This window comes from Amblyomma americanum, chromosome 3 (assembly GCF_052857255.1).
Source record: "Amblyomma americanum isolate KBUSLIRL-KWMA chromosome 3, ASM5285725v1, whole genome shotgun sequence".
NCBI classification, from domain to species: Eukaryota; Metazoa; Arthropoda; class Arachnida; order Ixodida; family Ixodidae; genus Amblyomma; species Amblyomma americanum.
Genome location: NC_135499.1, coordinates 76965227 through 76986261, shown reverse-complemented (window position 1 = coordinate 76986261; position 21035 = coordinate 76965227). Strand labels below are relative to the sequence as shown.

At 47.8% G+C, this 21035-nt stretch overlaps 1 protein-coding gene across 1 annotated transcript in view; it reads right to left on the bottom strand.

Moving 5' to 3' along the window:
• The window catches only part of LOC144123079 (acidic mammalian chitinase-like), a 56269-nt gene that overhangs the window by 13185 nt on the left and 22049 nt on the right, over window positions 1-21035 (bottom strand). The window contains exon 4 of the mRNA XM_077655983.1: window positions 11480-11609. Within this exon, the coding sequence (XP_077512109.1) occupies window positions 11480-11609 (130 nt within the window). The remainder of the gene's footprint in view (window positions 1-11479; window positions 11610-21035) is intronic.

The following is a 21035-nucleotide window of genomic DNA, read 5'->3' as shown; positions in this document are numbered from 1 at the left end:
TGATATGAAAGGCATGAGGGAAGGGGAGGAGGAGGGGGTTAAAGCTGTTTGTTAGTCACGTTGTCGAACTGCGGGGAGGCGGTGAATGGCGACTTTTTTTCGTTGAGTTGAAGAGCGAAGTCCCTGGGCATATTCTGGGGGAAAGTTTCCTTTTGTGGGGTTCATGCTGTTCGGGATGGTTTGGATGTGCCAGGATTCTAGAAGGAGCCTGTTTTGGTAATTGTTTTGGGTTCCGAGGATGCGGGTTTCTTCGAAGTTGATTCTATAGTCGGAGTCCTCGGAATGTTCGGCTACTGGATTGCGCTCTCTTGCGAAGTGGCGGGCGTCGTTTTTATGTTGCCGAATTCTTTTTGAAAATTTTGGGTTTTGCCGATGTAACTTGCGTCGCAGTCGGCGCAAGGAATATTGTAGACAATGCCTTGGGCTCTTTCTCTCCGCGGCCAGTCTTTGGGAACAGGTAGGCAAAGCTCAACAGTATTTGTAGGCTTGTGCGCAACCTGGAGACCCCCTTTATTCAGGAGTCGGGGGATGGTTTCGCTTTCGGAAGTATAGAAACGACGTCCGCAACTTTGCTAGAGAGCGCCATTCAGTACCCGAACATCCCGAGGACTGCGACCTTAGAATCAACCTCAAAGAATCCCGCATCCTCGAAACTGAAACAAATTACCACAAAAGTCTTCTTCTGGAATCCTGGCCCATCCAATCCACCACGAACAACATCAACCGCACAAAAGCAAGCCTGCCCCCAGTATATGCCCTGGAACTTCGCTCTTCAACTCAACGAAAAAAAGTCCTCATTGACCGCCTCCCCGCATTGCGACAACGTGACTAACACCCTAAACCCCCTCCCCCACGCCTTTCGTATCCCAGCTGTCGTTCCTTTGACCCCCTGCTCCCTTCCATACTTAAAATGCGCTAGCTACTTCCCTCAGTCACCCCTGATGAAGGAGCCGAGTCGGCTTCGAAACTTTGGGTTAAAATTAAAATTTTTGGTGGGAGATTTGCAGTTTATTATAAGTCTTCAAACCCAACCAGACAGGCAAATCTGTCGAAATGTTTCGTTTTCAATTCCTCTTCTACCATCTATACCTCACATAAAATTTGATCGCATGTGGTGATTTGCCGCCGAAAACATGCTTTCGGGTTGTCTTTGTATTCTGAATGACTCCTTCCTCTAACTCCTTCAATAGACATTCCTTCTTTTCATGCCGCCAGTTATTTATAACATCGGCTAATGTACATCCTCCTTCAAACAGGCATCGATTTATGCTGCCATTTCTATATTCTTCTTTTCGTGCAGCTTGTGTACTAATGTGCTGCCATTCAGTTTCCGTTGAATGTGCCGGTTCTACAACTAGCGAGCGCAATGCACTGCAGTGTTCTAAGCGGGTGAGTGAGTGATCGAGTGAATGAGTAAATGAAAAGTTATTCCGGAGAAATGCATGGTTAATCCATGTCACATTAGGGCAGCAGGGGATTAACAACAGATGTCATGAGAATAGGTCGAAACCGTAGGCTGGGAAATCTCCTGTGAGAGGAATTCGCAGGTTCGTTCTTGATTTTTACCAGACTACAATGATTTTATTGCAGGGTGACGCTGTGGGGAATATCGACTTTATGCAGCGCGGGAGAGACAAGTCTGTGAGGTGAACAACAAATCCTCAGAGGATTTTTTGGAGTGCGGTGCGTCGACAGCGGAGCGCTACAAGTGTCCGCGCAGCGTTGTGCGTGTGCATGTGCGAATGGTGTTTGCGAGGCGAAGATGACGAAGAACGTGTCGAGCAAGAGGAGCGGAGAGCTGACGTGTCAGAAAACCGAAGTTTGAAGACAGCGCAGCGCAGGTCTTGTGATTAGAGCGCGGAGGTGGCAACCGTGGTGAGTTTGATCCGGCGCTGCCGTGAATCTCCCTTGGATCACCAACGCGAGCCTCCTGCGTTCCTTTCCAGCATGGAGGTGGCAGCCGATGGGTACGTGCTGCCGAGAGGCTCCCTTGGTTAGCCTGCATAAGCTTACGGCGTTTCGGGACGCCGTGTACGGGCACTAGCTACGCTTCTCCTGCAGCTGCCAAGTTCCTGGGGCTCCTGACGGGAGTCCACCGGCGTCTTCCTGTGGTCCTCTCCGCTCCTACTACCCCCTCGCTCTCTTCTACCGCTTACTGCGACCCAACGCTAGCGATGCGTCGAAATGCATCAACCCGCGCCCGTCCTGTTAACAAGGCATTCTGGCTTCACCTGGGACGCTCAATATCTGGTGAACGCTTCCCTTTAACCTGTAGCATTGTACGCGTGTTGAGTGTGCGCTTTTATTTGTGTTTTTATTCCTTATTGGTTCTTTTCTTTCAAACTATAAATGCGGCTTCATTTTTTGCTGCATCTGTTTGTTGTCTTGTTCGAACCTGCATGCTATAGCGTTCACGTTCTGCAGTCGGGCACAGGTTACAAATTCGCGACAATTGGCGTCCGCGAAAAGAAAAATCCGTGTGTTTTTTTCCTTTCGTGGTTCCGTAAAAAGAAACGACGCAATGCTCAAGAATTTGGTTCGATTAGGCAAAGAATTGGGCTTGAGAGGTATATAATATAATTGGTTCCGGGGGAATGAAAATGGCGCAGTATCTGTCTCATATATCGTTGGACACCTGAACCGCGCCGTAAAGGAAGGAATTAAGGAGGGAGTGAAAGAAGAAAGGAAGAAAGAGGTGCCGTAGTGGAGGGCTTAGGAATAATTTCGACCACCTGGAGATCTTTAACGCGCACTGACATCGCACAGCACACGGGCGCCTTAGCGTTTTGCCTCCAGTTTTGCCTCTGTTGAGAGGTTCCGAGCTGCGTTCGTGGGTTGTCGCTGAGCAGAAGAAGCAACGCGCTGCATGGGCAGCCGAAGGCGAGCATGCCAAGGCCCTAGCAGAAGGAGAACGCAAGCACACCAAGGCGCAAGCAGAGGCTGAGGAGAGTAAAGTAGAAGCCGAACGCGAGAATGCCAAGTCGCTAGCAGAGGCTGAAGAGCGCAGATTTCAGCTCCAATTAAGGCTCGCAGAAGCTGGTGGGGGTAATCGAGAACCCGCACCCAGGCCCTCAGCAGCGTGTAGCGCACAAAAGTTGATGCCGCCTTTCGACGATCGCAGGGATGACTTGGACGCATACTTAAAACGTTTTGAGCGTATCGCAGAACGGCACAGCTGGCCCAAGGAAAAATGGGCTACAGCACTCCGTGTGTCTGTGACTGGAGGGCTCTCCGTGTGTTCGGTCGATTGTCTCCCACTGATTCAATCGATTATGATAAGGCAATAACTATCCCTGCTCCAACATTTTCGGTTCACAGCAGAAGGTTATCGCGAAAGGTTTCGTGGAAATAAGCCGCTTGATAAGGAAACAGGCAAGCAATACGCCGCACGCTTGTTCAGTCTCTTTGATCGATGTGTCGAGATGACGAGTACGAGCACAACGAAATATGATTTATGTGACTTGGCTGTGGTCGAACAGTTCACGAGGAACTGTCATAGTCGTGTGGCAGTTTTTCTTCGAGAAAGAGAGTGCAAAACGCTAGGTAAAATGGCTGACGCAGCCGACAACCTTCTAGAGAACCAGGGGCAGAAAAATTTGTCTTCATTCAAAGAATCGTGCGAAGCGGGCATCCCGAGAGAAAAAGATGTTCTATCAAGTATACAGTTAGGAAAGTGCCTCATTTGTAATCGACCTGGACATAAGGCTGCCGACTGTCGCTCTAAGCCAAAACAGCTTTATTGCGTTTATTGCCGAAAAACAGGGCATGATGTAAGTTCCTGTTCAAAAAAGCGTGAAACCCAGAAGCAGTCGTCCTGTTGTGTTCAGCCAGAGTGTGTTGCGCCTGAAACGGTTTCCACAACTGAAGATAGGCTTGAACCAGCTGAGGATAAGATGGTGGTTGGACTTGTCTGGAAAAAGACTGCAGACGCCCAACATATGAATGTCCTAGAGAGAGAGCGCCGAGGCCAACCCGTACGTTTTCTACGGTACACGGGGAGAAATACGGTGGTTGTGCGGAGGGCCCTAGTTCCTGACTCAGATCAAACCGGCTTGAGATCTACGGAGTTCCTTGTTGATTGCAGTAGTTTGGGAGGTCCCGAGGCAGAAGTCTATATCGCTTCCCCTTATTTCACAGGAACGGTCCTGTTGAAATGCATGGAGACACCATTGTCCTTTGTCATAATTGAAAATGTACCGGAGGCCCGCGAGCCGTCGAATCCAGATATTAATTGGAAGAAATCGGAGGGCGCTGCTAAGTTAAGTCCTGGCATAGACAATGATGCGGTGGCCAGTAAAAATGGCGAAGTCGAAAGCCCAAAATTGGCGTTCGCTGGAAAGGAAGTTTGCGGACGTAGGAGGGAAAATACTGCTTTAACTGTCGGCACTACGCGGTTCACATAGGAAATGCTAAAAAAAGAGCAAAAAGGATGGTTCATTGAAGGCGTGTTGGGTGAAAATAGGAAAGGTGCTTCATGGCAAGCACGGCACTTCGAACTCGTATTCTGTCGAAAAGGGTTTCCTGTACCGCCTATTTCATCTCGCCTCTAACAGAGAGGATCAACAGGTAGTACTTCGAAAGTCTTGCAGATCGGAAATGTTAAGGTTCGCCCACGATAGTCCGTTGACGGGGCATCAGGACATTAAGAAGACTATACAGATCGCGTTCTCGAAGAATTCTACTGGTCAGGAGCGCAGGAGGAGATTAGGAGATATGTCAGGTCGTGCGACACCTGCCAAAGGACGTGCCTGAAAGGCAAAGTAGGGAAAGCTCTATTGGCATGCATGCGTCTTTTACGACACTCCAGTTGATAGGGTCGCTGTCAATATTGTCGGTCCGATGTTGGCCACATCAGTGAGAGGGAATAGATATATTCTCACTCTCGTCGATTTTGCCACGCGGTATCCCGATGCCGTGGCTCTGCCAAAGATAGATTCAGAATCCGTGGCAGAAGGATTGGTGCAGGTTTCACGAATAGGTTTTCCGAGAGAGATCCTTTGTGACCAGGGCTTCTGTTTCACTTCCAAAGTGATGAGCGAGCTCAATGATCTGTTGGGGGTGAAACATCTCAGCACCACTCCTTACCACCCAATGTGCAAAGAGATGGTGAATAAATTTATCGGCACATTAAAGAAGATGCTGCGGAATCTCGGTCAGGAGCAGCCCAAACATGGGATCATTATGTGGCTCAGCTTTTGTTCGCACACAGAGAGGTGCCGTAGGTGAGTGGCGTTTTCTCCGTTTGAGTTGATATTTGGACGACATATGCGAGGACCGCTCGCAGTACTCAGAGAGCTCTGGACAAGGGTAGAGCTGAGAGAAGACACGAAGACGCCATATAGTTACGTTGTCAATCCAAGAGAACGTCTAGAGCAATCTGTGAGAGGGGCACAGCAAAATTTGTTGCGTGTCCAACAGTATCACAGGAGGTATTATGATAAGAACAGCAAGCATCGGAATTTAAGGGCTGGAGATCGAGCCCTCATTCTTTTTCTGAGTAGCCACAATAAACTCCTTACGCAGGGGACAGATCCATTTGCGATTTCTTGAAAAAAAGAACGACGTGGATTATTGGAGTGACTTGGGCCACACTAAAAAGCTATTCCACATCAATATGCTTAAATGTTACAAAGAGCGTGAGTCCCAAGAGACCGTGCTTGCGTCATCTTTCGTCATCACCAAAGAAAGTGACTCAAAAGAACCGCTTACCCGGTTATTAGTTGTCAGTGTCAATCTGAAAATATTAACCTCGATTGTTCAGACATTTTAAATGTGTGCGTCCGATGTTTTTTAAGGTTTTATTTTTCCTTTTTGCCCAAAGCAGAATCTTTGACTCCACGTTCCCTCTGCGCGCACCTCCATGTGCCTCCATGGGTCACTGTGTAAAGTGCTGGCGGTGACTTCGGCGGTGGCTAACACAACTGCTTCCCACGTGAACTTTAGTAATATGTGCGCCAACGGCAGTTTTTTTTTGCCAAAAGCTTTTCTTAAGTTGACGCTTACGAGACGTCCACAACAAATGCCCAGATTTTTTTGGAGTGTGATGCGTCGACGGCGGAGCGCTACAAGTGTCAGCCAAGCGTTGCGCATGTGCATGTGCGAATGGTGCTTGCGACGCGACGACGAAGAGCTTGGCGAGCACGAGGAGCGGAGAGCTGACGTGTCAAAAAACCGAGGTGTGAAGAGAGACAGCGGAGGTGGTGTTATTCAAGCATGGAGGTGCCAGCCTTCGGACGTAGGGTCCGTGCTGCCTTGAACATCCCTTGGATCACCGACGCTAACCTCCTGCGTTCCCTTCAAATTGGTAGGTGGCTGCCGATGGACTGAAGGACCTTGCTGCCGGGAGGCTTCCTTGGTTAGCCTGCATAAGCTTTACGGCGTTTCAGGACGCCGTCGACGTGTCCGTTCTACTACGCTTCTCCTTCTGCTTCCAAGTTCCTGGGGCTGCTGACGGGAATCCACCGGCATCTCCCTGTGTTCCTCTCCGCTCCTAATACCACCTGGCTTTCTTCCGCCTCTTCCTTCAACCCAACGCCAGCGACGCGTCGCAGTTCATCAACGCGCGTCCGTCCTGTCTACAAGGCATCCCCGCTTCACCTGGGACGCCTAATATCTGCTGAACTCTGCTTTAACCTGATGTGTTGTATGCGTGTCGACTGCGCGATTTTCTTGGTGTTGTCTTTTCTTATTGGCTCTTTTCTTTTAAATTATAATTCGGTTTTGTTTTGTGTTGGATCTGTTTGTTGTCTTGTTAGAACCTGCACGCGACAGCGTTCCCCTTCTGCCGTTGGGGACGCGTTACAAATGCCCGACAAAGACACATCGAAAGGCATGCGAATGATGTGGACGTGCGATGAGTTTGAAATGACCAACAATTTTTTATATCAAGGGGCACAAATAGAGAAGGCCGTCATTCACTCCACGGCAAGGGATGTGTGCACACAGGGTAAATGCCTTAAACAACAGCGAAACAAAAAAACATAGCATCACCCTGGCTCACACAGATGGCACAGCTCTTAACAATTAAAGCTTCAAACAACTCCTTCTAAGCGAGGAAGGCACGCCGGTAAAACTCGAAGGCGTGGAAGGCGAAAAGAATGTGAGGGCAGTGCGGAGCCATGCGGATGCGGGCTCGGTCCATTTATAACGCATTTAGAATGGGGGAGCAGAGAAGAGGATAAGTACGAAGTGGAACAAAGGCCGGGTGACAAACGAGTGGTAGGGAAGGGGATTACCCGCTGGTTTGAAAACAACTCGAGACGGACAGGGAAGGATGGACGAGGTGAAGGGAAATGAACTAAAATACTACTAGTGCAGGAGGAGGCAACACTTGAAACTCTGAAGTCACTGTCTCTGTCTCGAGCTGAGGTGTCGGTACGCGTACGCGTAAGAAAGATGCTGTACCCGAAAAAAAATGCATTTTGCATTATTAGTGCGAAAGCAAAATTATGATGCGCGAATCTTGAGCAAGATCTTGCAGACTTAGTGTGGTAGAGCAAATTGAAATAAATAAATAGATATAATTAGAAAATACCCGCGACAGCGATTGGAAACCGCGGCGGCTCGAACATAACAGCTCCTCTGGCCACTTGTGCGAGAGCATTAGGCTATCGCCGCAGACGAACACACCTAGGGTTAAACTGCCCTTACACTTCGCCCTGTGGATTACAGTTATTCTTCATCAATTAATGGTACTAGCAAACTAATAGTCGCTCTTTGAATTATGTGACGGCAGTGACAGAGAGATGGATGCGCGTGCGCTGCATGCGATCAGAGCATAGATTGTTGCCCTCGCAATAGCATGCAGGGCGTGCTATGGCGAGGACAATGTTATGGCAGAAACACTGCACAGGTGGACACGCCGCCGGCGTACGTTGCGTAAAACTTAAAGACGCTCATAACTCTTTCAATGGGTCAGTATACATTTCAATCGCGCTTTCGTGTACGTGGCAGTGGTGACCACCTGTAAAAACAGTGCTTTCGCGCACCATTGCATGCTTAGCAATGCTAAACCGCCAGACATGATTTAAACTGATGTAACAACAAAGGCTCTGGCCTATGTCCTTTCTCGCTGTCGCCGAGCGTACTGCGTAAAACTGGTCGAGTTGTATATTGTTCAGAGCTGTACTCCCTACGCTACGCCGAGAAGGACTAAAAGGACAAACAACTGCTAATTATGTCTGGCAGTGTCGGTGCAGTCTGGAAGGTTAACAGTTCCGAAGTCTGGGCTACGATGTTTCGTTTCAACCACTCTTCCTGTAGCAGCGTAACTTACAATGCCACTTCGAAGGCAAAGAATGCACGCTACCACTAAATGACCTCTATCCGAGGTGAACGGCGCTGATAATTTCGGCGGTGGGCTCGTTGTGTTAACGCCTTGACTCGAATATAGTATCCACAGGTATACAACGAAAGAGAAAGTTATAAATAGAACGCCGCCATACTTACAAATTTAGTTTCGTGTTGTATTTTTTGTTGGCAACTGGGTGACATATAATCCAGGTACAAATTGTTGCTTGCGTTCATGTGATGCCCCTCAGTCGAGCGCTATGTATGGCCTTAAAAAGTGTTCCTTTTTACACAAAAGTAAGCATGGTCATGAAGAAAAGACATCCATAGGGTAGTTCGAAAACTGTTTTGCCGTCATTCATGGAAAGTATAATGTTGCAATCAGCACTTCCCAAACGAGACAGTTTTAGTGTATGAAGAACCAGTCTTGAACCAGTTGATAGTAAGTTGAATGTTATTAATAATGTTCGCAGAAAATTTTCTGACCTTTGTACGGCACTGAATTGTGAATGAGCTTTTTAAAATAATAAGGGTAAGATACAAAACAGCTATGAGAATCACGCGCATAACGAGCGCAACCGGAAAAGGGTTCTGAAACATGATGGTATCAAATTATGCGGGTGGAGGTGCACATTATGACTGTGCATCATCTATCAAGGATCAGCGCCGGTCAAGAACTAAACAAATTAGGGAGTTTTAGAATAGGGGACCCCAAGGCTTGGAGGCCCTAAGGAAATAGCAGGCCCCAGCGCTACGTACTACTGCACCGGTGGGTTTTAGAATAGCGGTCGCCCCTACGCAGCGGCGCGATGCTTGTGCTTATCGCGTGCGAGTATGTTTTTGCAGGCTAGTTGGTGCCTAAGCATTCTGGGTTTTTTGCGCAAAAGACACGACACAAAAGAAACGAGGTTTTTGTGTCGTGTCTTTTGCGCAAAAAAAACCAGAGTGCTTATCGATTTCAGCGCCACTACGGCAAACCAAAAAGATACTCTTAAAAAAGATTTTAATATATGCGTTTTTTTCTTCATCACAAACTGTTATTTTTGCAGACAAACAATTTAAGATTAAAAATTTAAAAAGTGGGTGTTTTTAAACAGCCTATTTTTTTAGTCCATTCGAAGTCGGTTAGCCAAGTCATCCACGGCGACCAAATAATATGAGTACTCGATAAGCCTAGCAGCTCTGCGAACACAGAATCAGTCTGAAAACCTGGCTCATTTCATCGGTAACATTTTGCTGTGCGGGCATCTGCAGACAAAGAGAAACCTTCATGTGCGTTTCGTTTGCAGTGAGCTTAAAGGGAAGCTGAAGCACTTTTCGAAAAAATTGAGTTCCATGCAGCATTTTATAGTTTTTAGTCCACTGAAAAAGAATATCGCATTTGAAATGGGCGGAAATAAACGCAAAAAGCTGTTTCTTTGGAAGAAAACGGGCACCAGCATCTCAGGGCGCCGAGCGAACGCCGCGAACCCCCTGGATCATCGGGACGTCATCTACGGGGATCTCCGGCCAGCACCGATTGTGTTGCTGTGTAGCGCGTTGCTTCAGGTGGCTTGAGAACTGCGTTTTGCAAATTGGATCCGTCGTTCCTCAAAGCGCGGGCCGAAAAGCAGCAAGCAAAGCAGGACGGCCGGCAGACTAACCGTGTATGTCGTCACTTCCGCCAGTCCCGTCACCCCCCCCCCCCCCCCTTTCAGCGCTTCCGGAAGCGAAGAGGGCGTGTCGGCGGCGCGTCTTTAACAAGCGATTGCGGCTCATTTTTCGAACGGAATCGAGAAAAAATTTGAAAACATGATTTTCAAAGTCCCTTCTTCCTAACCACAGCGTTTCATACAATCTGAAAACCATTTCAGCTTGCCTTTAATACACAGAGTAGCGGCGACAACGAATCGGTGGTTAAGCGAGAGGCCCTGCTTCGACGGGCGCCGCCATGCTGCCTGAATGTAGAGCTGCGTTGGGGCTCAAGCCTCTTTGAACCTCCCGCGCTTCCTGACGTCAAACGACGCATACTCGCTAAGCCTAGAACTTTTGTAAACACGGGCACAATCTGGAATTTTTGCGTGTTTTATCGCTATAAATTAGTGGTTCAGGTTAGTTCAGAAAAAGCGAAGGCTTCGTGCGTCTGTAGTTGGCCGTGAACGTGGGACTCAGTGTAGCGGCAATGAAGAATCGGTTGTGGGGCGAGCAGTCCCCGCTACGATGCACACCGCCATGTTTCCTATGCTATCCCGCGTTAGGGGGCCACGCTTTTTTGCCGATTTAGTGCTCGTGTCGCCCGCTGACCCAAGCACCCAACGGCCGTTAGAGTTCTGCGCATGAGCAATAGCGTCCAGCTATTCCCCTATGTCACAAACCGGTACGGTGACCCTATACTAAAATTCTTTATTAACGGTAGTAAAGAAAACGCGTATAAGGAAATGAAAGAAGAAACAAAATTTCTGCGCCTGTTTTAATCTTGGCACAAAACGTAGCTGTCATGACAGAAAATTGAGCAAAGCCCTGCTTTTGCACTTTCGAAGGAGTCCTTTCGCTCGCGACATAATAATTTCATCGTCTAAACAGTTCTTTTTTGCAAGCAAGGACTCTCGGCTTTGCCAATAATGTTTCCCTAAATAAAAGACCATTTCGACTGATTCGCAAGGTACCACGCATAAACGTGCTCTGTAGCTCTTCACAAGAGATGGCACTTGAAAGATGGCGCCTTTACGCATGGGACGAAAGGTATAGCATATCTTACTATATGGCTTGGCTTGGATTATGAGGCTTTAAAATCCCTAAGCGACTCAGGCTACGAGGGGCACCGTAGTGAAGGGCTCTGGAAATTTCTACCAATTGCCAGTCTTTAACGTGCACTGATATCGCACAGCACACGGGCCTCCAGAACTTCGCCTCCATAGAAATTCGACCGCCGCTGCCGGGATCGAACCCGCGTGTTTCGGGTCAGCAGCCGAGCGCCATAACCACTGAGCCACCGCGGCGGCTCTTACAGTATGGTATCGAACCCGCGTGTTTCGGGTCAGCAGCCGAGCGCCATAACCACTGAGCCACCGCGGCGGCTCTTACAGTATGGTATAGAAGACTGACAGAGTATAGAGTCATATTAGCGCTAGTACCACTATGCGCCGGGAACTGTGATGATATTGTATCTACACCGAGGAAAAATAATGAGTGAGCTAAACGAAGTACCTACCACATTGAGCAGGTTGAAGTACGGAGGATCGGCAGCCCTTGCGAATAGCGGGCTGTTATGGTTCACCCAGGGTGTGTACCATGTGTAGCTATTCAAGTCGTAAGTCATCAGGTTCACAAAGTCTACAAACCTGTTGAGACCAGAAGAACAAGTGTCGGAACGTAAAAAAATATCCACTCCTTGGGGCTGTGGTTTCTTCGATTCTTAAAGTCTTAAGGTCAGAGCTAAGATAACTACTGCAGTAAACCTAATGTCATTCAACTTTTTTCGCTGTATTTGCCGATATTCAGTCCTAGAAAAAGATTTCAAGCAGAGCATTGAAATGGCGATGAAAGAGCTTTCCGCTTTTTCTTCCTACAGCAAGCTCCGCAGTCATCAGCGCAAAAAAAGCGATATCTTCTTCGCCCAGCTAAGCTGCAGTGAAGGAGTAGTTTTTTCTTTCATTGGAACGTATTCCAGTTCGCTCATCGACGCGAACCAAAACATTACTCGCGGAAACAACGAGTCATTTTTGTGACTCATACAACCGCAAAAGCTTAAATGAAATAGAAGCAGAATGAAATGTTTTTGATAATCGCTGCTGAGAAATGTTAACTGGAAGGACGTTCACCTTCTCGGTTCGCATATAAACGCTGTCACGAGCGGTGATGTGCAAAATTTATTGTCAGCTCAACCTCCAGCGGAGCAAGCAGTTGGGTAGTGTGCCGGCGTCACGCCTTTCCTCTTCCACTACAAATGTTCTTCAGCTCGACAGCCTTGCTACTTGTTTTTCCAGAAATGCTGCTTCTGTCGTCCGGCCATTACGTTCTGCGCAAGTTATACCCTGCCTTCTCGATCTGATGGCACGACTGAGCAGTACATTGTCCGCTAAAGGACACATCTATCCAAGGAACATACCCCGTAAGTAGGTGCCATGCGAAGAGCGCCCTACTGTTGCATTGCTTACGTTGTGGTTGTGCCTCACAAGTCTGCCGTCTATCACGAATCATACATCGTCCCTTTTGAGCCTAAAAAAAGGAATATCTCTTCTACGACGCAACTCAAGAAATGTGAACACCAGGCTAATTTTGACTCCATTTACCTCTCTTCGCACTTCCAGGCGTGTCGACTTAAAGAAAGGCGTCAACAAGAATCCTGCACATGAATGCAGCACTCAGTCATGATACTTAATTAACAAATTTTTTTCACAGTCAACGCCCTTTACCCTCATATAACGATTCTTCTTCTTCTTCGTAATAAGGTTTGTTTCAATGTATTAGTTAATTTTAACCACCTATCCATCGTGACATACACCTAGGGGAGTTACGAACTAAAACTTTGGCCGCACTTAAAAAAAAAAAGCGATCTTGAGTGATTGTCGCGCTCATCGTTTTCACAAAGTATGAATTAGCTATAGAAAATGGCTCGCAATACAAGGCAGTTGTTAAGTTTGAAATTCTATTTCAGACAAAACTACAGCATTAAGTAAAATTGCTGTTTTTTTAATTTCATTTCATTTTTGGGTGAGCAAGTAAATATTCCTCATTTAGCTGCAGAGTTTACTGGTCAATGCCGAAACTTTAATGCTATTCTTTTTAATTTCAATTCGTGTCTTATTTTCTTTATACACTGCTATCCTTGCAGTGCTTTGCCCACAATTCCATTGCACAGTCGTCCATAAAACTATATTGACCGCTCGAACAGTGTCCTCTGTTGTGCATTTATGGCAATCGCTGCTACCTGGCAGGTACGAAAGAGCTTTTTACGTTGTGAGGAATCAAAAACAGGCCATGGGAATGTGCATGCAAACGGTAGGGTCACGTAGCGAGCCCGAAGCCGCTCGTAACTGACACAAGTGTTCGCCCTGGTGCCGTGTTCGAGCGCTTTAGCAAGGTGTGCGGACGCCTCCGCGCAGCTTCTACCTTGTGATTTTGTTATCCTTGACATGTAATTATATCGCTGTAATCACTAATTTAATATATTAATATAAAAATGCTAACTTTTTCGATTTGCGCTGATGTGCAGACAGTTTAATAAACTTGATTGATTGGTACTTAGAAACCCTTAACATCCATATGATTTAGCGCCGTAAACGATGAATATTTAGCGTGGCATACTCAAAGACCTAATACACCTTCCGCTATAATAATGTCTTGAGGTAGATTATTGAAAAATTGCCCAAAATAGCCATGTTTAAGAGAGAATAAAGGAGCACTGGCCAACAAAGGCAGGTCTCTGCCGAAATGTTCACGTTCCACCATTCTTCTTTTACAGCAGATTAGCACGGCAGGAGCGCAGCTTGTAAGTATTGCTTTTTTTCTTCAAATTTAGTGAATTTGTTTTGAAAAGAATAAATTTACACATGTTCTTGTAGGCCACGGTGTGGAAATTAGATCAATTTAGCACACAGTGCTTTCACTGCCTCATGAAAACCTGGTGCACAAGTGTTAACACATGTTACGTGTCAGTGATCATGCGCATAAAGAAACCAACCAAACATCACGTGAGCATGGCCGAATGGTTGTAGAACGATGCATGAATATAGCTTTGATTTTATGCCGCTTTGCTGTAGCCAAGCCGCGGCTACCCTACGCACGACATAACATATTACTGCGCCGAATTTCTTATTGCATTTCAGCACCCTCCTCGCTACGTGAGGTGTGGAGATAAATTTTTTGTTTCACTGCGTATCCACCGGTGATGCAATGAGCACACACTTCCCCTGGACTAGTGCTAGTCTTATATGAGGGGAAATGTCTAAGCAATTGCACTTTGACCCCATCTTGTGTAGGCGGAAAGTACTTCGTTCCATATCGCTCTGTGGCCAAAGCTGTCCTTGCGCCATAAATGTTCATAATCATCATCATCATCATCATCGTCGTCGAATTTCGTGTTCTTTGTTCCGGGTTGATCAAGAACATTACGCTGAGCGCTTTCATGACCCATGGCATTTTTTTCCCCGCGATCTGTTCTCTATGTCACTCACAAGAGTGGGAACTTGGGCGAGTGGGTAACGATGATCCATGACATGTAGCGCAAATAGGACGAAGAAGAAAAGCGTGCGCAACGCTGGCGACTGGAGGAAGCCTAATGTGACGAAGGCGAAACAGAACACTAAACGATAAAGAGCACATGCGCCCCGAAAAACCGGTGAAAGGAAGGAACAGGCGAACGAGGTAAGACGACTCAGCGATTTACCTTCCTGAAGAATGCCAACTCTCTTTTGGCCAGGGAAATAGACGGCTCGCTAACACATTATCTTCCAATGCGGTGATCTGCGCTGCTGCAATGATTTCACGGGTTAACTGATCACAGTGTCTGCTCACTATCTAGCACTTATCCAAAAAAGAAACACATTCACACTCCTTACAATGCACTGCCAGATTAGTACCAGTAAAGGTTTTCATGTTGTTTTTATCTTCACGAAGCCTATCATACCAGCAACGCCCGGATTGAGCAACATATGGCCTACCGCAATTAAGCGGGATGTCGTAAACGATGCCCTCAGTATATCTGACGAAATTGTTTCAGTGCTTGGTGGCGCACTGCAGATTTTGAGGGCGTTTATCGGCGGTCAAAGTTCTTTTGCATAGAACACTTAGCTTCTCAGGGGCAGAAAAAAACGCGCGAACGTTCGCTTTTTGGGCAATTCTCTTGAGGTTGTGGGACAGGCAATGAATGTAAGGAACAACGGCAATTTTCCCTTCGTTCTTTCTGATGGCGCATAGCCGACCGGTGTTCTTCCTGACATTTTTTTTTTCTAACAGCGACATAGCGAGAGATATCAGCTGGGGAACCGGCTTCGAGGAACCGAACGAGTTGTTCATGAAAGCTCTGGCTAATTAGGTGAGAGCATAGATTTTCCAGGGCATTTTGAAGCCCTTTGTGGAAATTTGTCTCGGTTCCGAGGATGCGGGTATCTTCGAAATAGATTTTATGGTCGGAGTCCTCTGAATGTTCGGCTACTAGATTGCGTTCTCTTGCGAAGTTGCAGACGTCGTTTTTATGTTGCCGAATTCTTTCTTTGAAATTTTTTGTTTAGCCGATGTAGCTTGCGTCGCAGTCGGCGCAAAGAATGCGGCCGGTCTTTACGAATAGGTAGGCAAAGCGCAACAGTGTTTGTGGGCTTGTGCGCAACATGGAGACCCCCTTTTTTTCAGGATTCGGGCGAAGGTTGCGCTGACACATCCGACATATGGTAAAGTGACGTATTTTGGTGGCATTGGTCTTTTTGAGTTGATTTCTTGGAGAATGTTGTGTTTCTGACGTCGAATGGTTTTTTGAACAAAGTCTTTTGGGTAGCCGTTCATGATGAGTTCTTTGAATATCGTGCGTTGTTCTTTTCTTCTGTCAAGTTCTGTGCTGCAGTGTGTCTCGACTCTTCTGAACAGCGTCTTCACCACTGATGCTTTATGGACTGTCGTGTGGTCCGAAAAGAACTGGAGATACCGGCCTGAGTGAATTGGTTTGCGGTATACGGAGAATTGAAGGGTACTGTGGTTTCGGGACACGAGGAAGTCCAAAAACGGAAGAGAGTTTTCTTGTTCCACCTCTAGCCTGAACTGAATGTCAGGTTCTACGGATTTTAAATGAGAAAGGAAAGTTTGAATCTCAGATCTTTTGATGACGGCGAAGCAGTCGTCGACATACCTGAGAAAGATCTTCGGTTTCGTGTGAAATGAGTTGAGGGCTCGTTGTTCGATGTCTTCCATGGTTAAATTGGCCATGACGACAGAGATGGAGGCTCCCACTGGCGTTCCTTTCACTTGTCGGTAAAATTCCCCGTTTCACGAGAAGTAGGTGTTTTATAGGCACAACTCTGGGAGGCGGCACACATCATTTACACTCAGCGGGGTTCTTGCGCTGAGTGTGTCGTCGCGTTGTAGGGCGTCTCGGGTAGCGGTCACCGCAAGCTTCACGGGGATTTTTGTGTAAAGGGACACCACGTAGAAGGAGACAAGGCATTCATCGGCCTCAAGGGTGGCTTGGGACACCAGTTCGATGAAGTTCCTGGAATGACGGATATAGGTCGCTGTTTTTCCAGCGATTGGGGGTATGAGTTTGTGAAGGTATTCTGACAACGAGCGAGGAGGTAAACACCGGAAGTCCACAATCGGGGATCCCCGGTTGGTGGACTTTGGGCAGGCCGTAGAATGCTGGAGCCGATCCACTGGTGCTCAATAACTGAAGGTAGAGGTTTCGAAAGTTGCGTTGCTTTTGGAAAACTTCTTTTAATGTTTTGTTTATCCTTGCTTGGGTAGTTGCTGTGAGGTCTTTTTTCAATTTTTCACATTCTTGACTGCTCAGTAAGGTGGATATTTTCTCTTCGTAGTCCCGTCTGCCCAGAACGACTGTTCTGTTGCCCTTGTCCGCTGGGAGGATCACTATGTTGGTGTCTGTCTTGAGTTCTTGTTGGGCTTGCCTTTCATACTGTGGTGGGTTTGATTCGTTTCGGTGTGCTTGCATAGAATTAAGTACAGCTATTGTTTTGAGCCTGACCTCTTCCCGTACACCAGGTACCAGCTGCCGGATACCGACTTCAAGCGCAGATACGATTAGTGGAAGTGGGGGTCTATTCACCTCCAGGTGAACAGACCCCCACTTCGACGTCTGCAACTTCGCAAGAGAGCTCAATCTAGTAGCCGAACATTCCGACGACTCCAACCATAGAATCAACTTCGAAGAAACCCGAATCCTCGGAACCGAAAAAAATTACCACAAAAGGCTCCTTCTGAAATCCTGGCACATCCAAACCACCCAGAACAACATCAACACTTAAAAAGGAAACCTGCCGCCAGTATATGACCAGTGACTTCGCTCTTCAATTAAAAAAAAAGTCGCCATTGACCGCCTTCCCGCAGTGCGACAGTGTGACTAATAGCCTTAACCCTCCTCCCACTCCCCCCTCCCCGCCTTTCGCATCACAGCTATTGTTTCTTTGACCCCCTCCTCCCCTCTATACTTAAAAGACGCTAGCTACTGCCCTCAGTCACCCCTGATGAAGGAGCCGAGTCGGCTTCGAAACGTTGGGTTAAAATTAAATTTTTTGGTTGGAGATGTGCAGTTTATTATGTCTTCAAACCCTACCAGAAAGGTAAATCTGTTCGAATGTTTAGTTTTCATATTCCTTGTTGCCGAAAGATAGAGATGCCTTGTCATTCTATGAGAGTAGATCGGAGGTAAAGGTGTAACAATGCTAAAGAAACTACTGAAAGGCCTACCGGATTCATTCTGAAAGGAGACGGCACCGCAATGAAGAATGGAATCTTCTACTACCCCGGTGAGGGCGAGGCGGGCGAGGTGGAGTGGCAATGGTATGTCTTAAGGAGGACAACGTACACAATTTCGGAAGGAGGTGTGACGAAGGGGCTCTTGGGATGGAGCAGACTCGTAGGTCACAGCGGCCATTTGGCGTAAAACACGGTAAAGACCCGTGTAACGAGTCAGGAGTTATAGCGCGCGCGCCCACACGATGGTACGGGAGCCAGAGGAGGACGAGGGATCCGGGAAGATAATGCATATCAAGGCGCATACTACAGCAGCAGCGTTTTTGAGATCTTCGAGAGGCAAACAATCGGTGACGAGCAATCTGGCCGGTGGCGTTGGCTCGGGATATGGCTTCACGAGCGTAAGTAGTGACGGAGTCGCCGACATCGGGCATTAACCTGTTGAAGGGTTGTAATGGGTCTCGTCCAAAAAGAAGATGGGCGAGTACCCAGCTGTATCATGACGAGATGAGCTATAAGCGAATGTCACAAATAGTAGGCTAACGTTCCAATCCCGGTGATAATCAGAAACATACATAGCATGTCAGTGAGCGCGTGGACGAGACGTTCCGTAAGGCCGCACGTCTGAGTGATAAGTCGCGGTGAATTGGTGTCGAACAGAGCACGAACGAAGTATTTCGTCAACCACTCGGGGCAGGAAGCCGCAACCACGGTCGCAGAGCAGTTGTCGGGGTGGGGGGGGGGGGGGGGGAGGGGGTGCGTCGTGGTGTAGGAGGAGGCCGTGCAGAAGGAAGTCAGCCACGTCACTAGCGCAGCTGGGTGGGAGGGATCGCGTGATCGCATACCGCGTGGCATAGTCGATGGCGACGCAATATATTTGTTCCCCAAGGTGGACACTAGGAAGGGCACAAGCAAGTCAATGCCAACATGAGACAGCGGCTCGGCCGGGATGGCTATCGGCTGCAAGCGCCAGGGAAGCAGATCCGAGGGCTTCTTCCGGCGTTTACAGCGTTCGTAAGCGGCCACTTTGCGTTGGACCGCATAGCGTGGAGTCAGGCGGGTCGGTAGATCGGGCCCTTGCGTCGGGTGCAGTTCGTAGTGTCGGGTGACCTGGGCGGAGGACGGGCCGAGGGGAGCAAAAGCGGGGTCGGTTCGGTCCTGAAAGGCTGGGTCAGAGCCCGGCAACGCTGGCCAAGAACTTACGGCCGACTACCGCGTCTGACGCAGGACGCCGAAACTCCAGGACCAGGATGGCGATGATCACCCAGCACCTCTACCAAATGTTAGGGACAGGTCTCCACAAACAACAGTGTAGCGCAGAGAGGTATTAACGACATGAGGCTTTGTGAACACTCACGCACGCACACTCATCGTCATCGTCTTCAAGAGCATCGATAGTAACTTCTTTGTCAGCGGGTAACACTATAAAGAAAAAACAAGAAGGCTATTGTCTAAAATCGATTTCGCAACTTTGACCACTTCATCTGAAATACGTATTAGGGCAGCGCTTCCTCTATAGTTTCTGGGCCTGGGAAAAGGAGAGTCGAAGAATGGGAGCCGGCCGTCGAAGCTTGTACGGCCTTTCGCCGTAATGCGCCGCCACAGGAGTAGGATCATCATCACTCATAGAAACGCAGACTGCAGCGGTTCTGTCGTTGAGCTTTCGCATGCGTTCATGTTGTTTCAAGTACAATCAAAAGTTTTGTAAAAGGGAGCTCGGAAGAACTTGTCGCTAAGGGTAACCGGCCCATTTTACTCGTGTCGTTGGCGGCTATTGCTGCGCAAAGCGCTCGCGCGTCGTCTGCTGCGCTGATATGACAGCCTGCGCCTGCTTAAATCAAATCTGTGGAGAATTGTTCTGTCACCTTTAAGTTCGCTTGTCTGAGGATCGCTACTTGAAAGCAGTGCTTGGCAGCAGCTAATACTGAAAGCTTGGCCGCTGCAAAAGCTCCGTTTCATGCTGTTGTCTCTTCATGTAGCAGACGACGCAAGACGGAAGGGCATGCGCTAAGTAACACGTAAAGCCGTTAGACTGCTTCCAAAGCGATACCTGATCCTGCGTTTCCTTTCTAAAGTTTTTGAGAGTTACCGTTGTCGCCACCGAAGCCACAGCTGGCGCCAGAAAATGTGGAGCTGTGCCATGTGGTTTCATCATTTGATCTGCCGCACACTTTCTGCAACACTGGTTTCTCGAGTTGCAGTGTTGACGCTAAACTTGAGCGGGTACAGTACTCGTGAAAAATGCGGCCTGCTGTCAGTGTCATCAGTTATGTAACGCGAGGCGCTGCACCATCGGCCTGCAGATCACACTGCGCAGATAACCTCAGCGCAACGTGTCTTCACTCCTTCTTTTAACTTTCTATCTCCCACATTCCTTCTCCTTTTTTCAACTTATGCCCCATCGCACACTTTTCGAATAAAAAAAAAGATATAGAGCTTCATGTATTGAATATCGGTGCGCTGTGAGTCAAAACTTAATTTAACTCGAAAAAAATGCATTTATTACGGAGTCCAAGTCCCACATGGCAGTAACGCGTATGCGACTCTCACAGTTTGGCGTACTTTCATGAAAGGGGCTTTTTTGCAAATTGGTTAACTACGTTATGCTTGTCAGTAACATTTAATGCTTAGTTGCTGAGGAGCGGCTCCAGGAAACGAACCGGTATAAGGTTTATGAGCTTAATTAGGCCTGTGCTCGTTGCTGCCATCGTTCTTGCACTTCAGAACTTTGAAGCACAAAGAGCTGGGACAGCGTGCTCTACAAATGTAGTGAGAGCCTTTCTCATGGTCTGATCTTCCTGCAGGGCTCGGTCAGCAAAAGCTCTTAATCTGTCGAGAACGAAGCGAAGTTGATCTGACGGGTAAAGCAGCCAATCTCGGTCTTGGCCGCGGTTGAACTGAAGGAGTGGCTGGTTGCTTATCGGCTTCGTACACCAAGTAAGGGAGTTCTTGCAATCCATTTTTTCGCCGACAACTCATGCAGTGTAATCCCCCACATTAGCGGTAGCCGAAATCTGAAACGCTGGCAGATGCTGTGACAAAATTGTGGTAGTAAACCTCTGAACCACCAATCTTGCTCTGGACAGCTTCGGCACTGCTTGCACAGTCGGCTTCAGGAGAGGCTTTGGAGCTGAAGTAGAAGTTTGTTGCGCAGAAGAAAGGAGATTAGTGTGTATAAGTCTTGACATTGAAGTGCATTCTTTGTGGCCAATATTGAATGCTGAATTAGACGCAGCGATCCCGGTCTTGAGTAGCTTTCCGTGACTTGACAGTGCAGCCCGAACATCCAACATGTCGTTACACCCTGATGACATTCGAAAACTACGAAACAGAGATTCAATTGGATCGCG